This window comes from Astyanax mexicanus, chromosome 9 (assembly GCF_023375975.1).
Source record: "Astyanax mexicanus isolate ESR-SI-001 chromosome 9, AstMex3_surface, whole genome shotgun sequence".
Classification (NCBI taxonomy): domain Eukaryota; kingdom Metazoa; phylum Chordata; class Actinopteri; order Characiformes; family Acestrorhamphidae; genus Astyanax; species Astyanax mexicanus.
In genome coordinates, this window is record NC_064416.1 from 14,215,632 (window position 1) to 14,234,645 (window position 19,014).

Below are 19,014 nucleotides of genomic sequence, written 5' to 3' on the forward strand. Positions count from 1 at the left end.
GATAAATTAACAGTGAATATGTGTGTTCGGCAGATGTTTAAATCTGTGTAGTAGTTTAGATGCGTTTTTTGATTAATGTATCTTCTTTGTATTTCAGATAATAGTAATGGTGATGGTGATAGTGATGATGGATTTGCAAGAAAATAACAGAGATAGAGGGAAAGTGCTGTAGATATTGGGGAGGTGAGCATTAGATTCCATTACATCTCAGTGAAGAAGTAAATAAATGGATTTATAACTTTACACATCAGCATACATGGGAGAGTGAATTAAAGGACCATAAAACACTCTTTTACACTTTAGTATATAGTAAAGAGGAGATTAAATGGCCTTGTTAAACAATTTACACACTTTAGTATACAGGGAAACAAAAAGTTTTTATTATTTTAGTATACTGTGAATGTGATTCAATTACCTTATAAGTCTCTGATACATTTTGTTATACTGTGAATATACCAAAGCATGGCCTTATAAGATTCCATGGCCTTATTTGACTCTTAAATATCAGTATACAGAGAAGAGGTGATGCATGAAGGCTTTGCAAAAAGTCTTTACACAACAGGATACAGTGACAATGTTACTAAATGGCCTTATAAAACACATTGGTATACAGTGAAAATGATGGTTTAATCAGTATGGCAGAGAAACACAAGGCTCTTAACATTAGATTGCTTATATCAGATTTGCAAGCCCTTTCTTTTTCCTTTAAATTGTATACAAGCTTTACTATAGATCAGAGACTTCTTTGAACAAACTCCATTCTGTGAGCGCTACATCATATATTGTGGTACTTCAGATACTGCTGATTGTGCAGATTGTGGTGCGTGTTCACCAGGACAGCACTCCTGGACAGTACTTGTCAATAAGAGACTGGTAATATGGCTTCAGCTGTTCCACATCAGGCAGCTCTGTGCTTTTAGTGTATAAATCAAACTTGCTGTGGAGAGAAACACATACATATCACACTTCAGTAAAGAGCTCTTCACTGTTTTATAGTTTAGTGTTTACATAGTTTAGCTCAGACAATAAATGTGTTTGAGCTGGATTACTCTCTGATAGGTGACAGGCCAAGAGAAACATGTACGGTATGTAGAGTAAGTGTTGTTGTTTGCAATGACGTGTATTGTCAGTTATACGTTTTTCTGAACCTGATTCATGAGGCCTAGAATAGGGGGTTATCTGTGATGCTAATAGCCAGGTTAAAGCCACAATGTTTTCTTAACACTGAATTTTGTATTATTAATATCACAGCGTGTTAGTTCAATTCTGTTTAAAGTACCTGTATTTTAAAATTTCACAATATATATTGCAGTGTCAGTTTTGCGCAGTTTTTATGCATTTCTCAACTTGTTATATTGCTTCCAAATCTTCTCTAACCTGCAACGTTTTAGTGGTTTAGGACACAAGATTTTTACAAGTTTTATACAGTGTGCTGTATGTGTGTGTGAAAGGTAAATTAAGTGCATACTTAAACTCTTTGACCCAGGGCAGCATCTTCAGATCTTTCTCGTTGCACAGGTGCATGTAGTTTCCGTGAGAATGCCAGGGGTAGAACGAGTGGAACCGGATCATATACAGACCCTGAGAGAAATGTGAAAGACAGAGCATAGGTAAGTAATCTGTGCAGACCAGAGTAACAATATTACAGGAAAATAATTATACGTCTGTTTTCATGTTTAAGAAAATGGTCATAAAGTAAACACTAACCTCCTCTGGGATCGGACACTTGTTAAATTTCATCACTTGGTACAAATACTCTGAAATAGACGAACAGTTCATTAACTTCTATGTTCTTGTTGTCAATATGAGCACTGGCATATGATATGAGCCATGTATACATGTCCATATGAAAATCTGATATGTGTGATGTTTGGAGGAAAAAAAGCAGATTTCAATTATGGAACATTTATTTCATTCATAAAATAACATACAATTAACTATTCTAGTAAATGAAAAACTGCTATGTACATGTATGTATCTATCCCTTTACAATACAGCTCTGGAAAGAAATAAGAGACCACTTAAAATTGATTAGTTTCTTTGATTTTCTGAAATTGAAAACCTCTGGAATACAATTAAAAGGAAGATTGATGATCACAACCATGGAACAATGCTGTACTGCCTGAACTTTTGCACCAGGAGTGGCATAAAGTTGTAGTAAGCAGTGTGTAAGACTGGTGGAGGAGAACATGCCAAGATGCATGAAAACTGTGATTAAAAACCAGCGTTATTCCACCAAACATTGATTTATGAACTCTTAAACCTTTATAAATAAGAACTTGTTTTCTTTGCATTATTTGAGGTCTGAAAGCTCTGGATCTTGTTTCTTATTTCAGCCATTTCTCATTTTCTGCAAATAAATGCTCTAAATGACAATTTTTGTATTTGGAATTTGGAGGAAATTTTGTCAGTAGATTATATAATAAAACAACAATGTTTAATTTACTTAAACATATACCTATAAATAGCAAAATCAGAGAAACTGATTCAGAAACTGAAGTGGTCTCTTTTTTCAGATGAAAATGAAGAATATTTCCAACATACACAGTCAAGTCACAAAATTGAATGACTAAAAGGATGAACAACACAAACTGTGCATGCACTTGCTGTACTCACCATCGTGTCCCCAAGACATGAAAACATTCTCAAGTCCACAGTTAGTTTTATAAATCCCACACTCTGTGCTGTAGAACAAAAGTAAATAACAATGCTGGATTAGATAATTTTGGAAGTGTTTTTTCTCATTTAGAGAGACTGTTTTAGAAGGTTTTTTTTAATCCATGCAGACTAAAGAACAAGTTCCAGTTACAGATCTGCAAAGTTACTTCTAACATAAAGAATTATGAATAGAATACAAAGAATCTATATAATTTATCTGATTGGATTGGAAAAGCTACTGTCTGTAGGAGTTTGTATGAAAGTAATGCTGACAAACTTGAGGCTGCTGTTCTTGTCATCTGGATTTTCCACAAATGTAGTCTCTCTGAAAACGATAGAGTTCTGGAACCTGCAGCCTACAGGGTATGTGTCTCCAACCACTGCCCACTTTAACATAAACACATCCTGTAGTCACCTGCGGGTAACTGCTTCAGGTTAATTAATGCTGTAGGCGAGTTATTCTGAGTTAGTGAGCTTTACCTGCGGCTCTCCCCAAAGGGCCATGATTTTCCCAATGTCATGGATCAAACCAACCAGTTGAAACCAGTCTGGAGAAAGAGTGAAGAAGACAGATGAGTCTTTTCAGTGTACCACTGTGAGATTTTAGAAGCAGTTTTTCAGACGGGTTAAATCTAATGCTGGATATTACAGAATTCGTAATGGATGTTGAAAGGAAAGTATAGGTTATGATTAGTCTTTATCCCTGTATGGGAAACTGCCTCATAATATTAAAGTTTTAATCATACCCTTAATCGTTTGTTATTATTGATGTTTTTGTAAATGTAACTGTAACGTCTGCCTCTCTGAAGTTCATGCAGGTCGGTGTGGGTGATTTGACATACTGGTCCCTCACCCTTGTCTGGGTGTTCCCTGCGGATGCCCTCAGCAGTTTGGAAGGCATGAAAAGAGTTGGGGAAATCAACGTCAGGGTCGGATTCATCGATCAGCTGGTCCAGACAGTCAATGCTCTCCATCACAGTCATACGAGAGTGAGTACAGCCCGCCCATTCAGCGTGCTGGAGCACAGGTCAGGGGTTTGGAACAGCAAATAGAAATGATTATATAATGAGTTCATTTGTTTTTCTACAGTAAAACCTACTGTCTCAAGTTTTCTGTGATTGTTTTGTAAACTGTGAAATTGGATTGAAATAAGACTTTTCAAAAGATTACGCATCTGAACGAGATTATTTACATTTTTTTATTAATACAATCTAAGAAATAAATTTAATAACGTGAATTTAGGTAACAATAAATAATTACATATGAAGAAGGCGACAATTTTTTTTAGGGCCGAAGAATGTTTTAATATAAATATATATTGCAAAAGAAAATATTTCAACAATGGTTATATGAACTTTAAGCTCATTTCTCATATTTCAATATAAAGTATTTAGAGCATCTGTCACTGAGGGACATTTAATTCAGGGCACAGCACAAGTGGAAGATTCATTTTTCAGAAGTTTTTAGGTACAGGGATTGGCTTTTTATTTTTCATATTGATATCAATATAAAATTAAGAAGATTATTTACCCTATTTGCACATTATTTCTGCTGTGATTATTAGTGATTTTCTCTGTTAAAGATCACAATGAATAGATCACAATAAATAGATCTTAAGGAAAAGTGAATACATTATTTATAAATGTTGAAATTAAACTTTAAACACTTAGTCTGTGTTTCCTAAATATGTTACTGATTTCATCACTGTTCAGTGATACCGGTTTATTCAGTGTGACTGGCTCTGAGTGAGTGACTGATTAGGGACAATCACAGTAAAGATAACTGACCTTCTGTTTGACAAAGTCCAGGGTCTGGTGTGTGTGCATCAGTTTGTATGTGGTAAACACGCGGTCAAACAGTTCTCCACTCTGTCTCACATACATACAGAAGAGCAATGCCAAGGATGCTTTTAAAATACTGTAAAAATAGTAATTTTTGTTCAGACAGTTTTTTAGACATTTCATTTGAGTTATTTTACCTCAAAGTTTCTGAATTGAGATTGGTCTTTGGCATCTTTAAGCAGGTACTCAGGGCGGTACGCAAGTGAGGGGTCTGGACCCTGTTACAGAGGAAAACAAGGAAGTGGCAGAAATTTTAATTTCCAACAAAAATATGGTAATTTACTTTTAACATTATTATAACACAAATTCTATAATATAGGTACATGAATGTGGCTATTTATATATATATATATATATATATATATATATATATATATATATATATATATATATAAAATCTACTTGTATTTATATCATTACTGTCATTCAAAAACCTTGTCTCTCCAAAAGAGAAGAGAAAAACCTTAATTTTTAATGGTATAGTCTGGGTACAGCCAGTGTGAAAATGTTGATAAAATGGAGATTTTTTTTTGTTGGACAGAAGCTATATTTGAAATTGCATTTGCTCACTAAAAGTTATACATATTGTCACTTTTAAGCAAAGCATTTCTGCTGTTTTTCACTTTTTGGCAAATTGCAAATCTGACCATTATTATTTAATTAAATTTAATTAAATTAGTGAACCATCAGAAATGCTCCAAATTGGGTTAATGACTTTCTGCTGAAAGTTTTTTGTAATCTGTAAAAAAGTTAATTTGAAGATAAAAGTGTTTATTGCATGACAGATGTTAATATATAAAAAATGTGCACAAAAAAATTGAAACTTCACTTTGTAATCTATTCAATATTGTAGAATAAAAATAATAAAAAGACTCTTTTGAATATGGGGAGTTGAAACAAAAAAGTGTGTAGAGTGTGTAGCTACTCACCAGGTTAACCACCCTCATTTTTAATGAGGGTGTTCTTCAAGCTTCTTGTGTTTGATGAAAGTGAATGATGTGTTTCAGTATCTTGTCTCCTGACTGCCCTTTTTATCAATGCACACCCAAACACACACACACATGGCAAACACAGCCTAGATGGAGTTAGAGTAGTGACACTTTAACTTCCACTCTGTTTCAGAGAATATGTTTTTTTGGTGAGTGTGCATACGTGCCTTTGTGAGCGTGTTTGTGTTTGATTTGTTGGCATACATATGTCTGCAGCTCTTTGCTGTGTTTAACAGCACTGGGGGTAAGATTTTAACCCAAGTGGAGCCGGTCCAGACTGGACACTGGATACTAATCACTCTGTGACTAAGAGGTTTTGGGACATTTTAACTGAGACTCACTCATTGACTAAGGAATATCTTACTTGTGTGTGTGTGTGTGTGTGTGTGTTTGTGTGGATTGTTCTGGTTAAAGCGGCTTTGGATTTTAAGTGATGAACAGTCGTGCTGAGATGTTGCCTTGTCCTTCATTCAGGTTAGCCGTGTAGCTCCAGGTCAGTCATTGGGGAATTGAAGTGTTGACATGAGCCACATTGTTAACCCTTTACACCCTGGGTTTATTATTTAGTTATTAATCTGAATTAATGTAGAAATTATTGTGAATTATCTGGTAATATATCTTATGGAGTCCTACTGTGTTTAATTTTTTTGTCTTTTTCATGTTAATTATAACAGTGATGTAGTTGTAAGAATGATGAAGAGTAGATTTAAAATACAGGGTCTGGAGAATTACTGTAAGTATGTAGGAGAGTAACGTAATTTCAATTCTATGTATGTCCTGTACATATGCAGCATTGACAATAAAACTACTTGACTTGACTTGACTTGACTTGTATGCAATATTCTGCACAGATTCATTGTAACAGAAATGAAGCAATGTGTTTTTAACCCTGTGTGTGGTGGTGAGAGTGTTAAGAGGGATGGGATAGTCAGCTCATGTTTGTTTTTTTTCTCTACATTGCTGTAACACCCCTCTTTTTTATTGGCTGCTGGTGTGGAGGGTGTGACAGCTCTGGGCAATTGTGACTATGTCAGAGGTACAGAGTAAACAGTGAGGGGTCAAATATCAAAGCACCTCCTATCAGACAAAATTCCAGCACTGATCCCATCTTCTAAAGCAAGAGGGTCAAATTCAGGTGCTGGTGGAACATCATTTTCCTCTTATGGCATTCATTTTAAAGTTTTTCATACATTTGAATTAGTGCTGGAAGGTTTGTCTATTTAATTTGAATAATAGAAGTACTGTTTTAATGTAATTTTCAAAATATAATATTTAATATTGTACTTTCTTTTAATAAAGAACCTGTCAGAGGGAATCTCAGTAGATAAAGTAGTCTTTTGTGTGGCATTTTTGCACAATTGTTACTTAATTAAATTATAAGGATTCAGTATAAAATTACAAATAAAAAAAGCTAAATTAAACTTTACTTTTTATATTGGTCTATTATGCTTGCATGGTTTTGACTCCCTTGAAAATAAATGTAAAATAAAAATTAGTTCATATATTTGAATAATATTGAACATCTTTTCCGTTTTTACACTCATACTCATGGCGTCTTCTGTCCTTGGCCTTAATAATTCTTGGGATTATTTTTACAAAAAAATTAAAAACACTACTGCCAAATGATTGTATTAGGGCCAACAATGTACAGTAGTTTTTAAAGTTAAGTTTTGCTTAATCTTTTTAATAAAAAGCCACTATATTGTTATATTTGCTTCATATGTCATGGGTTAATGTATACTAAAGCATATATACAGGCTCCAGAGGGCAGCCTTACTGCATTTACTTCAGTAATGATGTTGTGGCAAGTAAAATATCTAGGTGTCTTGTCCAGTCACCTCTTAAATTTCTCATTCACTGTTCTTTTATAAAACTCTTTCCACAGTTATAACTTGTTTTTAGCAGCTTTTTTCTTGTTTTATTTGGAACTTCAAAAAATTCTCCAGTGTATGAAAAGCTTTCATTTTATTAAATGAATAGTAGTTTGTTAGTGGTTTGTAATTTAATTGTATTCTGTTATTATATTTCTCAAGATTCATCCTGGATGAATAATGCTTTTTTAAGGCTTATTGATATTTCCTTTACATACTGAAACGAATACATTGATTTCAAATGCTGTAACCATCACTCTCCATAAACTTCTAAACAAGAAGCCATATTTACCCTGCTTGTGCTGGGAGCTCAGATAAAACGTGGCCTTCATTTTTTTTCTTTTTTTTCCAGCATGTATATTTTCATGCTGCTTCTGTTGTGGTTTCTTTGTATTAACTTAAATTTTAAAGAATTATAATATAAAAAAATGACTGACAAAATGATGTCATTATGTAATTGTTATATCTGTTGCATCAGACCAATTAGCCTATCAACCCAAGATATGTACTAAGTTCAGAAACAGTTTATTAGACCAAGCTCATACATTTTAATTGTTTTTAAATGGTAGACTATTTAAATCTTTTAAAAATATGTAATAAATTGGGCAAAGTTTGTGAGCTCCTGGTTATGATTTAGTGTTTGCGTAAAAGTTTTGAACTATACTATCATTTATTTGACGTTCAAATTGATATAAATACTAAATTTATACTAAACTTTTATTGCAAAAACAAGAATGTGGCCTCCATCTTTAATCCATCCATGCAGTGAACACATATACACACTAGTGAGCATAGCCACACATTCACAGAGACATACAGTGAGGGATATAGGCTTTTCTCAGGGGCCCAATTGTGGCAGCCTCCTAAACCCCAATACTGAACCCACAACTCAGTGCTCTAACCTCAGTCATCATTGCCTCCTTTATGTCTTCCATAAGTTGGTGGATGTTAGGTGGTACAAACTTTTAGCTACCAGTACACTGCCTGTATAGTTTGCTGTGGGCCTTCTTCATTCTGTATGTATTTTTAGAGAATGTAAGACTCATTAACAATAAACACAGATGAGCCTTTAAGCTAAAGATATACGATACACCTGTGTCAATGCATCTTGACACAAGACATCTTGGCTGTGGCTGTAGCACCCCTCGCAGCAAATGCTTAGACTGCAGCTGAAGCTTTTGTTGTGCTACATCTTAATTGTAATCATTGTGTGAATTGTTTTTCAGGCCTTTAAGTATCTTATTATTCTTTTAGATACTATACTTATAGCAAACTATCATGGCTAAAGGTTCTTAGTAAAAGCCAGCAAAGCTAAACTGCTGTAGTGTTGTAAAAATGTGGTGTAAATGTGTCTCTTTTCTGTATAATTTTAGTCTTTATCACTGGGGTAAGGTATGACGTTGGCACTCACTTCACTTACTAGTGAATTGTTCATAATCAGTAAGTGCTTGAGACCCACAGTGAACACACAGCACTTGACGTGAACCCTCAGCATCATTTTATTTGTTTATTGGTAATAAAATTAAAGTTGTGCATGTCACTGTGATGGTGATCTTTTTCCCGCTGACATTTACGTACACACTCTCACACACTCTCCGTGCACTCACTCGTCTCATGGTGAATGAAAAAAGAAACTGTTTTGACTAGAGGTTTATGCTGCGTGATATTATGAGGTTTATGTGGAACACTGACGTTCAGTGTGTTACTAGAAGACAATAAATCCTTCCCAGCACAGCATTCAGAAATGTCAAGAGGTTTATTGAAGGACAGGACAGCTAGTTAACGTATAAACATGGTAGAGAAACAAATAACTACATATATCACCCAGATATTAACTCTGTTTCTAAAATATTTACATTTCAACACTTTCTTCTTTAACTTAAATTAAATAACATATTTTCCGTTCAAGTCATGAAGAGGTGAATGACAACATTTTTCTCGTAAAGTGCTTTAACGTGTTTGAAAAGTACATTTGACCTACTTGATTAGTGTGCACGTGAGGACAGCAGGCATTCCTCCAGGGCTCCACTCAGTGGGGCTGTGTATGTGTGATTTTGTGGGTGTAAGGGAGGGCAACTGAATGTGTGTTTATGCGTTAAAGAATCTTGTGTAGGCACGCAAATCGATCAGGCACATCGTTGGATTTGGGTTTACAAGCTTTGGACGGCATGTTTGATGTGTTCTCACCCCTGGTGTGTGTGTGGCATGTTTATACTCTTACGGTCAGACTTGTTTCGGCTGGGACGAGCGAGAGATTAAAGAGATTGGTGAGCGAGTGATCTCCTCCTAAACAGTGCAGGATTACAGAGGAGATAATGGAAAGTGGACACTACAAAATGAAGGTCCTACAAAGGGTTCCTTGAGAAATGCCATAGAAAAACCATTGTAAAAGAATTGGGAAAACTGCCAAAAAAAGCCAGGACATTTACATTTCTTTCTCATTTAAATTGCAAGGCCAATTGCCCAACCCACTTATTAGGACTCCCCCTATTACTAGTGATGCCCCAACACCAGGAGGGTAAAGGCTAGCACATGCCTTCCCTGACACTTGATCTCTGATCAAGAGTATTGGAAGGAGTTTAACCTGCCTTGATGGAGTATCTGTTTCTACTGTACAAATAAGGCTTTTCACTTGATTCCATAGAAGCTCAGTGTGGGAGCATACCTGCCTAACCCATGCCTGGCATTAGGTGTGGTCCCAAAAGGTTTATGTAATGTATATCTGCACAGAGATCTGTTTTTTGCCAATACTTCTCTGCAGGGACTAGACAAGCTGTGTTTGTGCACTTGCATATCTGTCTCAGGTGCAGCAAATTTTCATTATTAATAGACCAGTAGTATCGCTCAGAGAACCATTTGTAGCACCTCTTTCTAAAGTCTACAGTGCAAGATGAGAACAAATTATTCCATACTTTGGGTCCCAGCCACTGTAGCTCGGGCCTATTAGGGCCTGTAGCTTGCAGCTATGCTAGCTCTGAACCTGTTGTGTTCTGTGTGGCCATTGCTGAGTAAATCCTGTTGTCTCATGTCATTCTTACTCAGGTGTTATCCATAACTGTGAGGACTTCTAGGATTGATCGGGGAGGACTCTTCTCTTCCACTTTGGCCAATGAGCTGGTAAAGACGATGACTAAGGTTCTGGACCTGGCAGGTGCCTAAAATGCAGCCCACGCGCATCAGCTGACCGTGCCCATGACCATGACCATGACCCCGTGCCCCAGCAAGGGCATGCCGGCGGCCTCGTCTAAGTGCAGCTGGGCTGCTGGTGTTGTGGGGAGGCAATGTGCACGAATGCCTCTGTGGGGGCTCTTTGTGCAGGAGACTTCTCCAGACCGAACGGCGCTCACGCACCACTTCATTCACTGCAGCTGAGGGCCTGGCAACCGTCTCCAAGGACATGTGGCCTCCCACCTCCACCTCCCAGAGCTTTCTGGACAAGTTCAGACTGGGACAGAGTGGAATAAGAGGGAGAGAGAGGGGAGAGAAGAAATGGTGAGTGAAGAGACATGTGAAGGTCAGGTTTGAACAACACTTTTTAAACTATTGGGACATTATACAAACAGTTAGCAGATAGATATAGACATTAGAATGATCAATGTGGACCAAACAACTGTTGAACCAGTCATACTCAATAAATTTTGGAGCTACAGTTGAAATTTTGAAGGATGTTTTGTTGTTCTAGGATATGAAGCACAATGCTGGAGATGCAGGCTCCTGATTGGCCCAGCAATTTAACCCTTTTAAAAAGAGATTGTCGGCTCAATCACTTTGCTCACTTACTCACTCATTTGCTGATGTTTAGCAGGCTGAAGAGTCTCTACAAAGAGATCCTATTACATAGCTGTCTGTGCTTTCATGCAAGTGACCGTATATGTCGTTGTTGACCAAAACAATGCCATTTTGTTGAATTATATATATATATGTATTTAATGACAGAAACACAGATTTGAAAGTGATTGCTCAAATATTTACAGCACACCGTAAACAAAATAGAATTGCAGCCTTTTGTAAAAGAAGTTTAGTAAATGCGATACACAAACATACACGTGTCTACAACATTTACACAGTACTATAAGTTATTTTTAATAGTTATTTGTAATAATTAGCAATAAGATGAGAAATCAGGGCTTGTTTCCATATTTCTCCTGTAGATGTATTCAATTCCATCAGCAGTTCACCTGACTTAACATAATTTAGGACAGATATACTGATTTACCAAATCAGCTGCTGATGTTAACTATAAATAATACTAGACTTTCATAAGGAGAGATTTGGAGATGATTTAGTGATGAAACTATGCTATATTTTGCATGGATATTATTTGTTTAGTGTTTTACTAAGCAGAAGCTGCTGTACAGTATTTTTATCGGACAGCCTTTTCAGGCACACATCAATAAATGTTCTGTTTAGAGGGAGTGATTCTTCAGGCCATTCTTTGGTTATCTGTGGAGTGTGGTAATAAAACTTGTCACAGATTGTGTGTAAAGGAAAGCTATTGTACCTGGTCTGTCTCCCACAGAAAAATGCTACATTTTACTCATATAGGTTTGTGAATGAGTCTGGGAAAGATAGGTGAGCTGGGGTGAGAAGTGTTTCCTGAACATTCTCTCTCTCTCTCTCTCTGTCTGTCTGTCTCTCTCTCTCTTTCTCTTGGTTCTCTCAGTGCTGCTTCATTCATTTTCTTTTCATTAGTTTGACTGAAAAGCTTCCTGTGTCTCTAAATACCTGCCTTTCCTCTTTCTATTGTAGATGGAGAGGCTGGAGTGTGAAGAACAGGGTAAAGTTATGTAAGATACAAACTCCTCTCTTTAATCTTTACATGAGTTTATTTTTATATCGAGTGTTTCATTATAGTGATTAAACCGTTTAGTAAATTTTTAAGCTGAGAAAGCTTAACAACTGGCAGATAGTAGCAATCTCTCTCTCTTTCACCCTCTTTCACCCTCTCTCCCTCTCAGTGGACGTGGCTTAAATCTGAAATTGAGCCTATGCGATATGTGATATGCAGTGTTAGACCCAGACCTGAGCCAGCTTTGTTTAAGAGCCGTCTTCAGGGATTAACATATGAGTTTCACTTTAGTCTGATAAATCCATGCTGACCTCTGGGTTATTAGTGCAGGAGTGCAAGTGACTTGGGTGTTGTGTTAAAGCGGCAGAATGACTTCTGTGACCCCGACTTTCCTACTTGATTACAGACTGTAATGAAATCAGATGTGCAGCTGGACAGCTGACTGCTCATTAATCTCTAAATATAATAGCTTTTTATCTTTTTAATCAAATCTTTGAACTCAAGCTGTATGCATACATTTAATTTTAAAATGTATTTAAATTATTCAGTTAAAAGTTTACTTTGCGTAACTACATATTTCCCAATGGGTATTTTATTTATTTTTAATTGTATAATTCTTATTGTTTATACTTCACAATTTGCATGACTTTGACACTAATACATTTGATTTAACACCGGCATATTTTCTATGCAGTAATTAAATATCTACTATTTACTTAGTACCTACTAATTTATTCAAAAATGAGTAGTTATTTAGTAAGTAGTACACAATCCGTATCGACTAGTTATTCAATAAAAAGTAATTATTTGATATATTTTAATATCTAAGTATCTTTTAATTATTAAACAAGTAGTAGACAAACAGAATCTACTAATTATTGAATAAGTTGTCATTTTTTAATTGATAACATTTATTCAGTACCAGGTGGTGCCTTGTTTGGCTGCACAAGGTGAAATCGTCTCTATATTAGACTGGTGGTTTTAAATTTTATGGCTGATTGGTGTGTAATTTGTCAGTGTGCTGCTTTGTATATAGGGCAGTGCTAGGTTTACCTAATCCCTCACAAAATGTTTCTAATCAGATCATTCTGGACTAGTGAACAAACACATACAGCCTTCAAAACATTCATGTTCTAATAGGAATAACAGGTTATTTTAGATGTACTTAGTGGCAAAGTGCAAGTGATGTAATTTGCTCAGTGTTTCAAAGAACTATTTCAGAACACTTCAAATGAAATGTGTTTACAGTAAATCTATTTCCTGTTTAATTGGTGAGACTTAGAGGAGTAGAAAAGAACAAAACAAGCCGCACTGAACAAGCTGTGGATGGTTTAAGATATCAAAAGTTAAATATCAAATCTTAAATATCTTACACTGTGGTCCTGTATTTGATATTGAATTTGATCATTACTGCCTAGCACTCCTACACTTTTAAAGGGGTTTAAATCTTCATTTGAATGATTCCACAGAAGAACCACTTTTAGTTCCATGAAGAAGCGTGCATGTAATTAGGGCTGGAAGACTATATTGCCAAAAGTATCTGCTCACAAGGCTTAGCTGGAAATGCTCAGCCATAGAAACACATTATATGAAGCTCTCTATGCTCTAGTGTTCTTGAGCTGATCTGAAGGCCACGTGAAGTTTGGAGGTCTGTAGTGATGGACTGCAGAAAGTTGGTGACCTCTGTTCACCATGCTCCTCAGCATCCTCTGACCCCGCTTTGTCATTTTACACTGAGAGAGTTGACATTCGCTCCCAGTCTCTTCCACTTTGTTATAATATCACTGACAGTTGGCTGTGGAATATTAGTGGTGAAGAAGGGTGGTATCCTATTACTATACAATAGTGGAATTCACTGAGCTCCTGAGAGAGACCCATTCTTTCATTAATGTTTAGGTAGGTTCTTGGTTTTATAAACTTGTGGCCATAGAAATGATTGGAATCTGATTGGATGGGTAAGCGTATATTTTTGCCAATATAGTGCATGTCCAACATATATACATTTTATATTGATATGAACAAAACTATGGAAAACGTCCAGGAACACCCACGACGGATGTCTGTACCTAAAAACATCTGATAAAGTTTTAGAAACAAGCTGTGGACACTGGACAGTGGAGTGAGGTTAAAATAGCAGTATGTGAGAATTGGCATTTATTTCTATCCAGGAAATGGAATTTTAACTTAAAGTCACCAGTAAAGAACACAATTTTCGTAAAAAAAAATAGCTCTCCACTATTTTTAACAGTACAGGCAAGTGGACAATATCACTGATGGACCTCAATTAAATCAGTTGTGCTATTGTTACAGAGTCTTACAGCTTCAAGTCTTTCTGTCTGCTGGACCAGGTTCTACTGCGACACGTGAGAGCTACACCTGACTGATTGGCACGCTGCACGAACTGACTGAAACACTGGCTCTCTATTACCAATGCTGGAGGCACAGGACAGCAGAGGGTCTGGTTCCATGTGTGTGTGTGTGTGTGTGTCTGTGTGTGGTGGGGAATTGATGCTGGAACCCAGGTTTGGTTCCAGTTCACTCTGGAGTCCAATCAAATGTAGGCCAGCACAAGAAAGACTGAAAGCCGCCTTCCTGGCCAGGATCAGCAGTGCTTTAAAAACACACTTTTCTCTCAAACACAAACTACTACTAATAATGCGTGACACATTGCACCTGTCAGCACACACTGCTGCAGAAAACAGCCTTGAGTGAACTTAATGAACACTGAACAACAGCCTGTACTCACACACATTAAAACACAGTGGCCTGTTACTGCAGGTCTAAACACTCAAGAGTGGCTTGTGGCTAATTTTATTTATTGTTTATTTCATTTAGTTTAGCTTGTTTATTTATTCTCACTACACTTACCGCACACTATTTTCTCCCGCTTTCTCTCACTTATGTTTGAACTCTTCTATTCCAGCCTACTTTAGCTCTTTTTTTGCTTTTTGTTTTTAGATTTAACAATAGAAAGAGATGTATAGAATAGAGCTCTGTTTTAAGGTTAGAGCATATCTAGAAAACACCCAAGCTCAAAAGCTATAAAGAGCAAATGAAGGAATGTGAAGCAGCCCAGCTGAAGAAGACTTGAGAGTAGAGATGCACTACATTTTCGACCATCAAGGTTATTCGATATTATTTATCAGAAATTGGCACAAAGAACACATTCAGTGTTTGGCCAAATAACTGAAAAAACAATAATTTATACAATAAGTCAATCATTTATTTAAGTCACGTTAAAATGTTCCGTTCTCAGTAATTATTGTAGCTTTTATTGTGTCATTTCAAGAAAAATACATTTAGACTATGCAAACAACGTTTGGTCAGATGTTTTATATTGTTCCGCTTGTTTTTATTGCGGTGCATCCCTATTTGAGAGTGTCAGATGACTGTAGTGAAGATGAAGACCAAACAGGTAAGAACAAGCAAGATCTTAAGTGTGGTTAAGAAGATCTTTAGAAATAAGTAAAATAATTGTGTATAACATTTAGTTTTCTACAGGAAGCCAGTGGAAATATGGAGAACACATGTGAGTGAGGAGATGTGAATAGAACACTTAATGCTGACTGGAAGAGAATTACAACAGTCCAAATGCTGTGAAAGCATGAGTAGGAGTTTCAGCAGCAGCTTGGAGGTATTGGGTGAACAGCCTCAGATCACATCCGTTCATTGCTCCTGTAGCGCTGTAACATGTGATCTGATAAGTATCAGATCATAGCATCGTCATAAAGATCTGAGTATGACACCCTTGCACAATACAGCCCCAGCAGCCACCAGTCTGGTAAGCTGCAGTTCCAGCTTCACATTCCTGTTCACAGACCACTGAGTCAGGTGCAGTATTTCTCTCACACACACACAGTCAAGCCATGCTTGTATATGGCTACTAAGAGGGAGGAGTGTCCAGTAATCAAAAAGCTGGCCAGGAATGGAGGAGACAGTCATTATGTTCTTCTGGCCATTGTTAGAGTACCAAGAAGAGGAGAGTAGAGAGGGGAGGCTGCATCACAGAATGAAGTCCTCAGAACAGTTCCCACATTATGGCCCAGTAGGAGGCCTTACACACACACACTTATAAACACTCACATTTGCGCACTACGCTGTGTGCTTAGATTAAGATGTCTGTCCTTATTAAGAGTACATGATGTGGCAATCATGCTCCTGTTCAAGGCACAGGCTTAACATGAAGAAACCGGAACAATCCACCTTACATAAAGTGTGTGTATGCGTGTGCGTGCATGCAATGTGTGTGTGTGTGTGTTTGTGTGCATGCTTGTGTGAAAGTGAAAAAGAGGATTTAATTCCCTCTTGAACACTAATGTCCTAAATCACCTCAATGTTTGTGAGAATGACCTTACCTTGGCTGCGCTAACTTTCTCACATCTGTCCACACACACACACACAGCTAAATTATTACAGTCTAAAAGTTACTGGCTTTTTTAATACCAACCCTTCTCTTCTCCACCATAACATAAAAAGTGTCTTCTGATGCCATTTTACCACTGGTCCAAATACTGGAGGAAATGAAAGATGCTACTTAAAATACTCCCCTAATCAGCTTCCAGCAGAGGATGCACAGAGATATGTTACACAGAGTTTATTTTAAAAATTTCAGAGTGTGGGGGGCGCCGAGTGGTCTAAAGGTTTAAAGCACTGCCACTATGAGCGGGAGGTTGCAGGTACTAACCCCCGCTCATGCAACTTTGCCATCAAGCTACAGAGGGAGCAAAATTGGCCCTGCTCCCTCCGGGTGGGTAGATGGCGCTCTCCCCCCACATCACTTCTTGGGTGATGTTCACAGCACAGGGCGTCTGTGAGCTGCTGCTCCGAGCGCGCTGGGTACTCGGCAATGCTGCATCAGCAGCAGTTAAAAAAAAAAACGGTGGCTGACTTCACATGTATCAGAGGAAGCATGTGTTAGTCTTCACCCTCCTGGTGTGTTGGGGCATCACTAGTGTTAGGGGGGAGTCCAAGTGAGTTGGGTGGGTAATTGGCCGTGTAAATGAGAAAATTTGAAATAAAATTATGAAAAAATAAAAAAAGATTTCAGAGTGACATTACTGCTGCTTTGCACAACTGGATTGGTAAAGGCCTGTGAGCAAACCTACAGCAATATAATGCACTGGGCCCAATTTCTCAAAAGCAGAGTACTGTGCCTCAGTTTAAAGGCTCTGTAAATGAGAGTTTTACTTAGAAAACCTTTTAAAAAGCAGCCAAAAGCTACTACATATAACATAATTAACATTAATATGATCTGTGAAATTCAGCATAAATTACAAAAAAAACAGACAATACTTTCCACATGCTTTGTAAGATTTAATTATGTATTTATTTTTTGGAGAACTGCATTAAGAATTTTGCAATTATTTTAAGAGCATTAAGACAAAATTTATTTAACATTTACTATTAGCATAACAAGGTGTTCATTCTAATTATCACAGGTATATATGTATATATACATTGTAGCTGAGCATTATACAAGGTGATAGCAAATATAGATTCATGATTTAATCATTAAAAACATAATTAAAATTAAATTTAAAGCCAAGTGATGGCAAATGAAATATCTGAAAAAAACAAAGAAAAGTACCCTAAAATCGAACTTAACTGTAATTTACTTATTTGTTATTACATTCTGAACATAAAATAAGTTGTTTCATTTCATTCAAGTTGTGTCTCTGTAAAAAAGTATGCACTTATTTAGACTAAACAACAGCAACAGGTGCCACAGCCTTTGCTTAAGACTTTAATTTTTCCAGACCATAAACCTAGAATAATTCCAGACTCTCTCTCTCTTTATGTCTTTCTCAGTGTCTCTGTTTCTCTCTCACCTGTTGCGCAGAGGTGCGGCTCCGCGTGCCATCAGCAGCATCAGCGCGGTGCTGCACGCGCACAGCAGCGGCGGCGCTTTCATCCCACTGAGCTGAACACGCGGGAAAACGCTTGTGCCTCGCGCCACAAAGGTAAACTGGAAGTGCTGTTCACCTGTGAGAGAAAGAGAGTGAAATAGTGAGAAAGTGAGTGAGATAGTGAATGAGTGTGTGTGAGAGAGAGTGAAATTGTGAATGAGTGTAGGAGAGAGTGAGATAGTGAATGAGTGTAACAGTGAGTAAAAGGGAGAGAGTGAGGTGAACAGGTAAGATTGTGCGTAAAGGAGATATATGTAGATATACTCACTCCGCTGTATTAGTGCACTCCGCTCACTCCTCGTGGTCTTAGGCGCGTCTCTCAGACTCGAGTACGGACTTCAGAGCGCAGTGCGCGCGCTCCCGTGCAGTTAAATAGTGGGAGGGCGGAGCGCGCGCTGTAAGATGCAGAGGAGTGATGAGTAGTGTGCTTTTTTGCTTTTGGTATTTTGTTTGATTCAGGTCACTGTCACACAAAAACATGTATCTTCAAAGCACACCACTCTACACCAAAAATAAATAAATAAACAACCTGTGCAAGACTCCTAACTGTACATCCGTAAAAGCTCTGACTTCAGCCAAATGCTGTAATTGTAGCTGTGAGAATGGTAACTTCAGTGGCAGCTCCTGCCAAATCTTTAATGGGTCTAAATGAACAGAAACAGAAAACTAGAAAATGGGCAAATTGCACGGTGCAGATTAACCAGATGGCTAACTTAATTTCACCTTGCATTAAACAATAATGTCTTTTTCTGGGATTACCACCTGGCCTTTGAGGTTGATGGTAAATAAATAAAAGACATACAATTACACAGGACTTTGAGCTTTGAGCCCATCCTTCTTTTAGCTCAGGGTGGGTATGTCCTTTCGTCATTACCTATGTTGGTGGTGACACCCTATACTTGATACTGATAATTGATTGGTACAATATAGTTTTAGAGAGATGTCTTTCAAGGTGTGGTA

General features: G+C 37.2%; 2 protein-coding genes across 2 annotated transcripts; both read right to left on the reverse strand.

Moving 5' to 3' along the window:
- Nucleotides 1–373: 373 nt before the first annotated feature.
- miox (myo-inositol oxygenase) lies at nt 374–5,535 on the reverse strand. Its single transcript, XM_049483363.1, has 10 exons — nt 5,429–5,535; nt 4,637–4,717; nt 4,446–4,526; nt 3,512–3,674; nt 3,139–3,206; nt 2,936–3,045; nt 2,617–2,684; nt 1,708–1,757; nt 1,469–1,581; nt 374–937 (listed from the first exon to the last, which is right to left on the reverse strand). The coding sequence occupies exons 1-10, from the start codon at nt 5,444–5,446 to the stop codon at nt 829–831; spliced, it is 861 nt and encodes a 286-aa protein (XP_049339320.1). The 5' UTR covers nt 5,447–5,535; the 3' UTR covers nt 374–828.
- Nucleotides 5,536–9,090: 3,555 nt separating this feature from the next.
- adm2b (adrenomedullin 2b) lies at nt 9,091–18,391 on the reverse strand. The gene is made up of 3 exons (XM_049483364.1): nt 18,323–18,391; nt 17,977–18,130; nt 9,091–10,804 (listed from the first exon to the last, which is right to left on the reverse strand). The coding sequence occupies exons 2-3, from the start codon at nt 18,057–18,059 to the stop codon at nt 10,405–10,407; spliced, it is 483 nt and encodes a 160-aa protein (XP_049339321.1). The 5' UTR covers nt 18,060–18,130; nt 18,323–18,391; the 3' UTR covers nt 9,091–10,404.
- Between the last annotated feature and the right edge of the window lie 623 nt (nt 18,392–19,014).

Bases quoted from the DNA above. Each gene is read 5' to 3' on its own strand.
- miox (XM_049483363.1), bottom strand. The intron at 2,685-2,935 runs GTTTGTCAGCAT...TTTGTTCTACAG, and splicing joins GACAAGAACAGCAGCCTCAA to CACAGAGTGTGGGATTTATA. The intron at 1,582-1,707 runs GTTAGTGTTTAC...CATTTCTCTCAG, and splicing joins AGTGTCCGATCCCAGAGGAG to GGTCTGTATATGATCCGGTT.
- adm2b (XM_049483364.1), bottom strand. From the start codon at position 18,059: ATGAAAGCGCCGCCGCTGCTGTGCGCGTGCAGCACCGCGCTGATGCTG. The intron at 10,805-17,976 runs GTGAGAGAGAAA...ACTCTGTCCCAG, and splicing joins GCCGCACCTCTGCGCAACAG to TCTGAACTTGTCCAGAAAGC.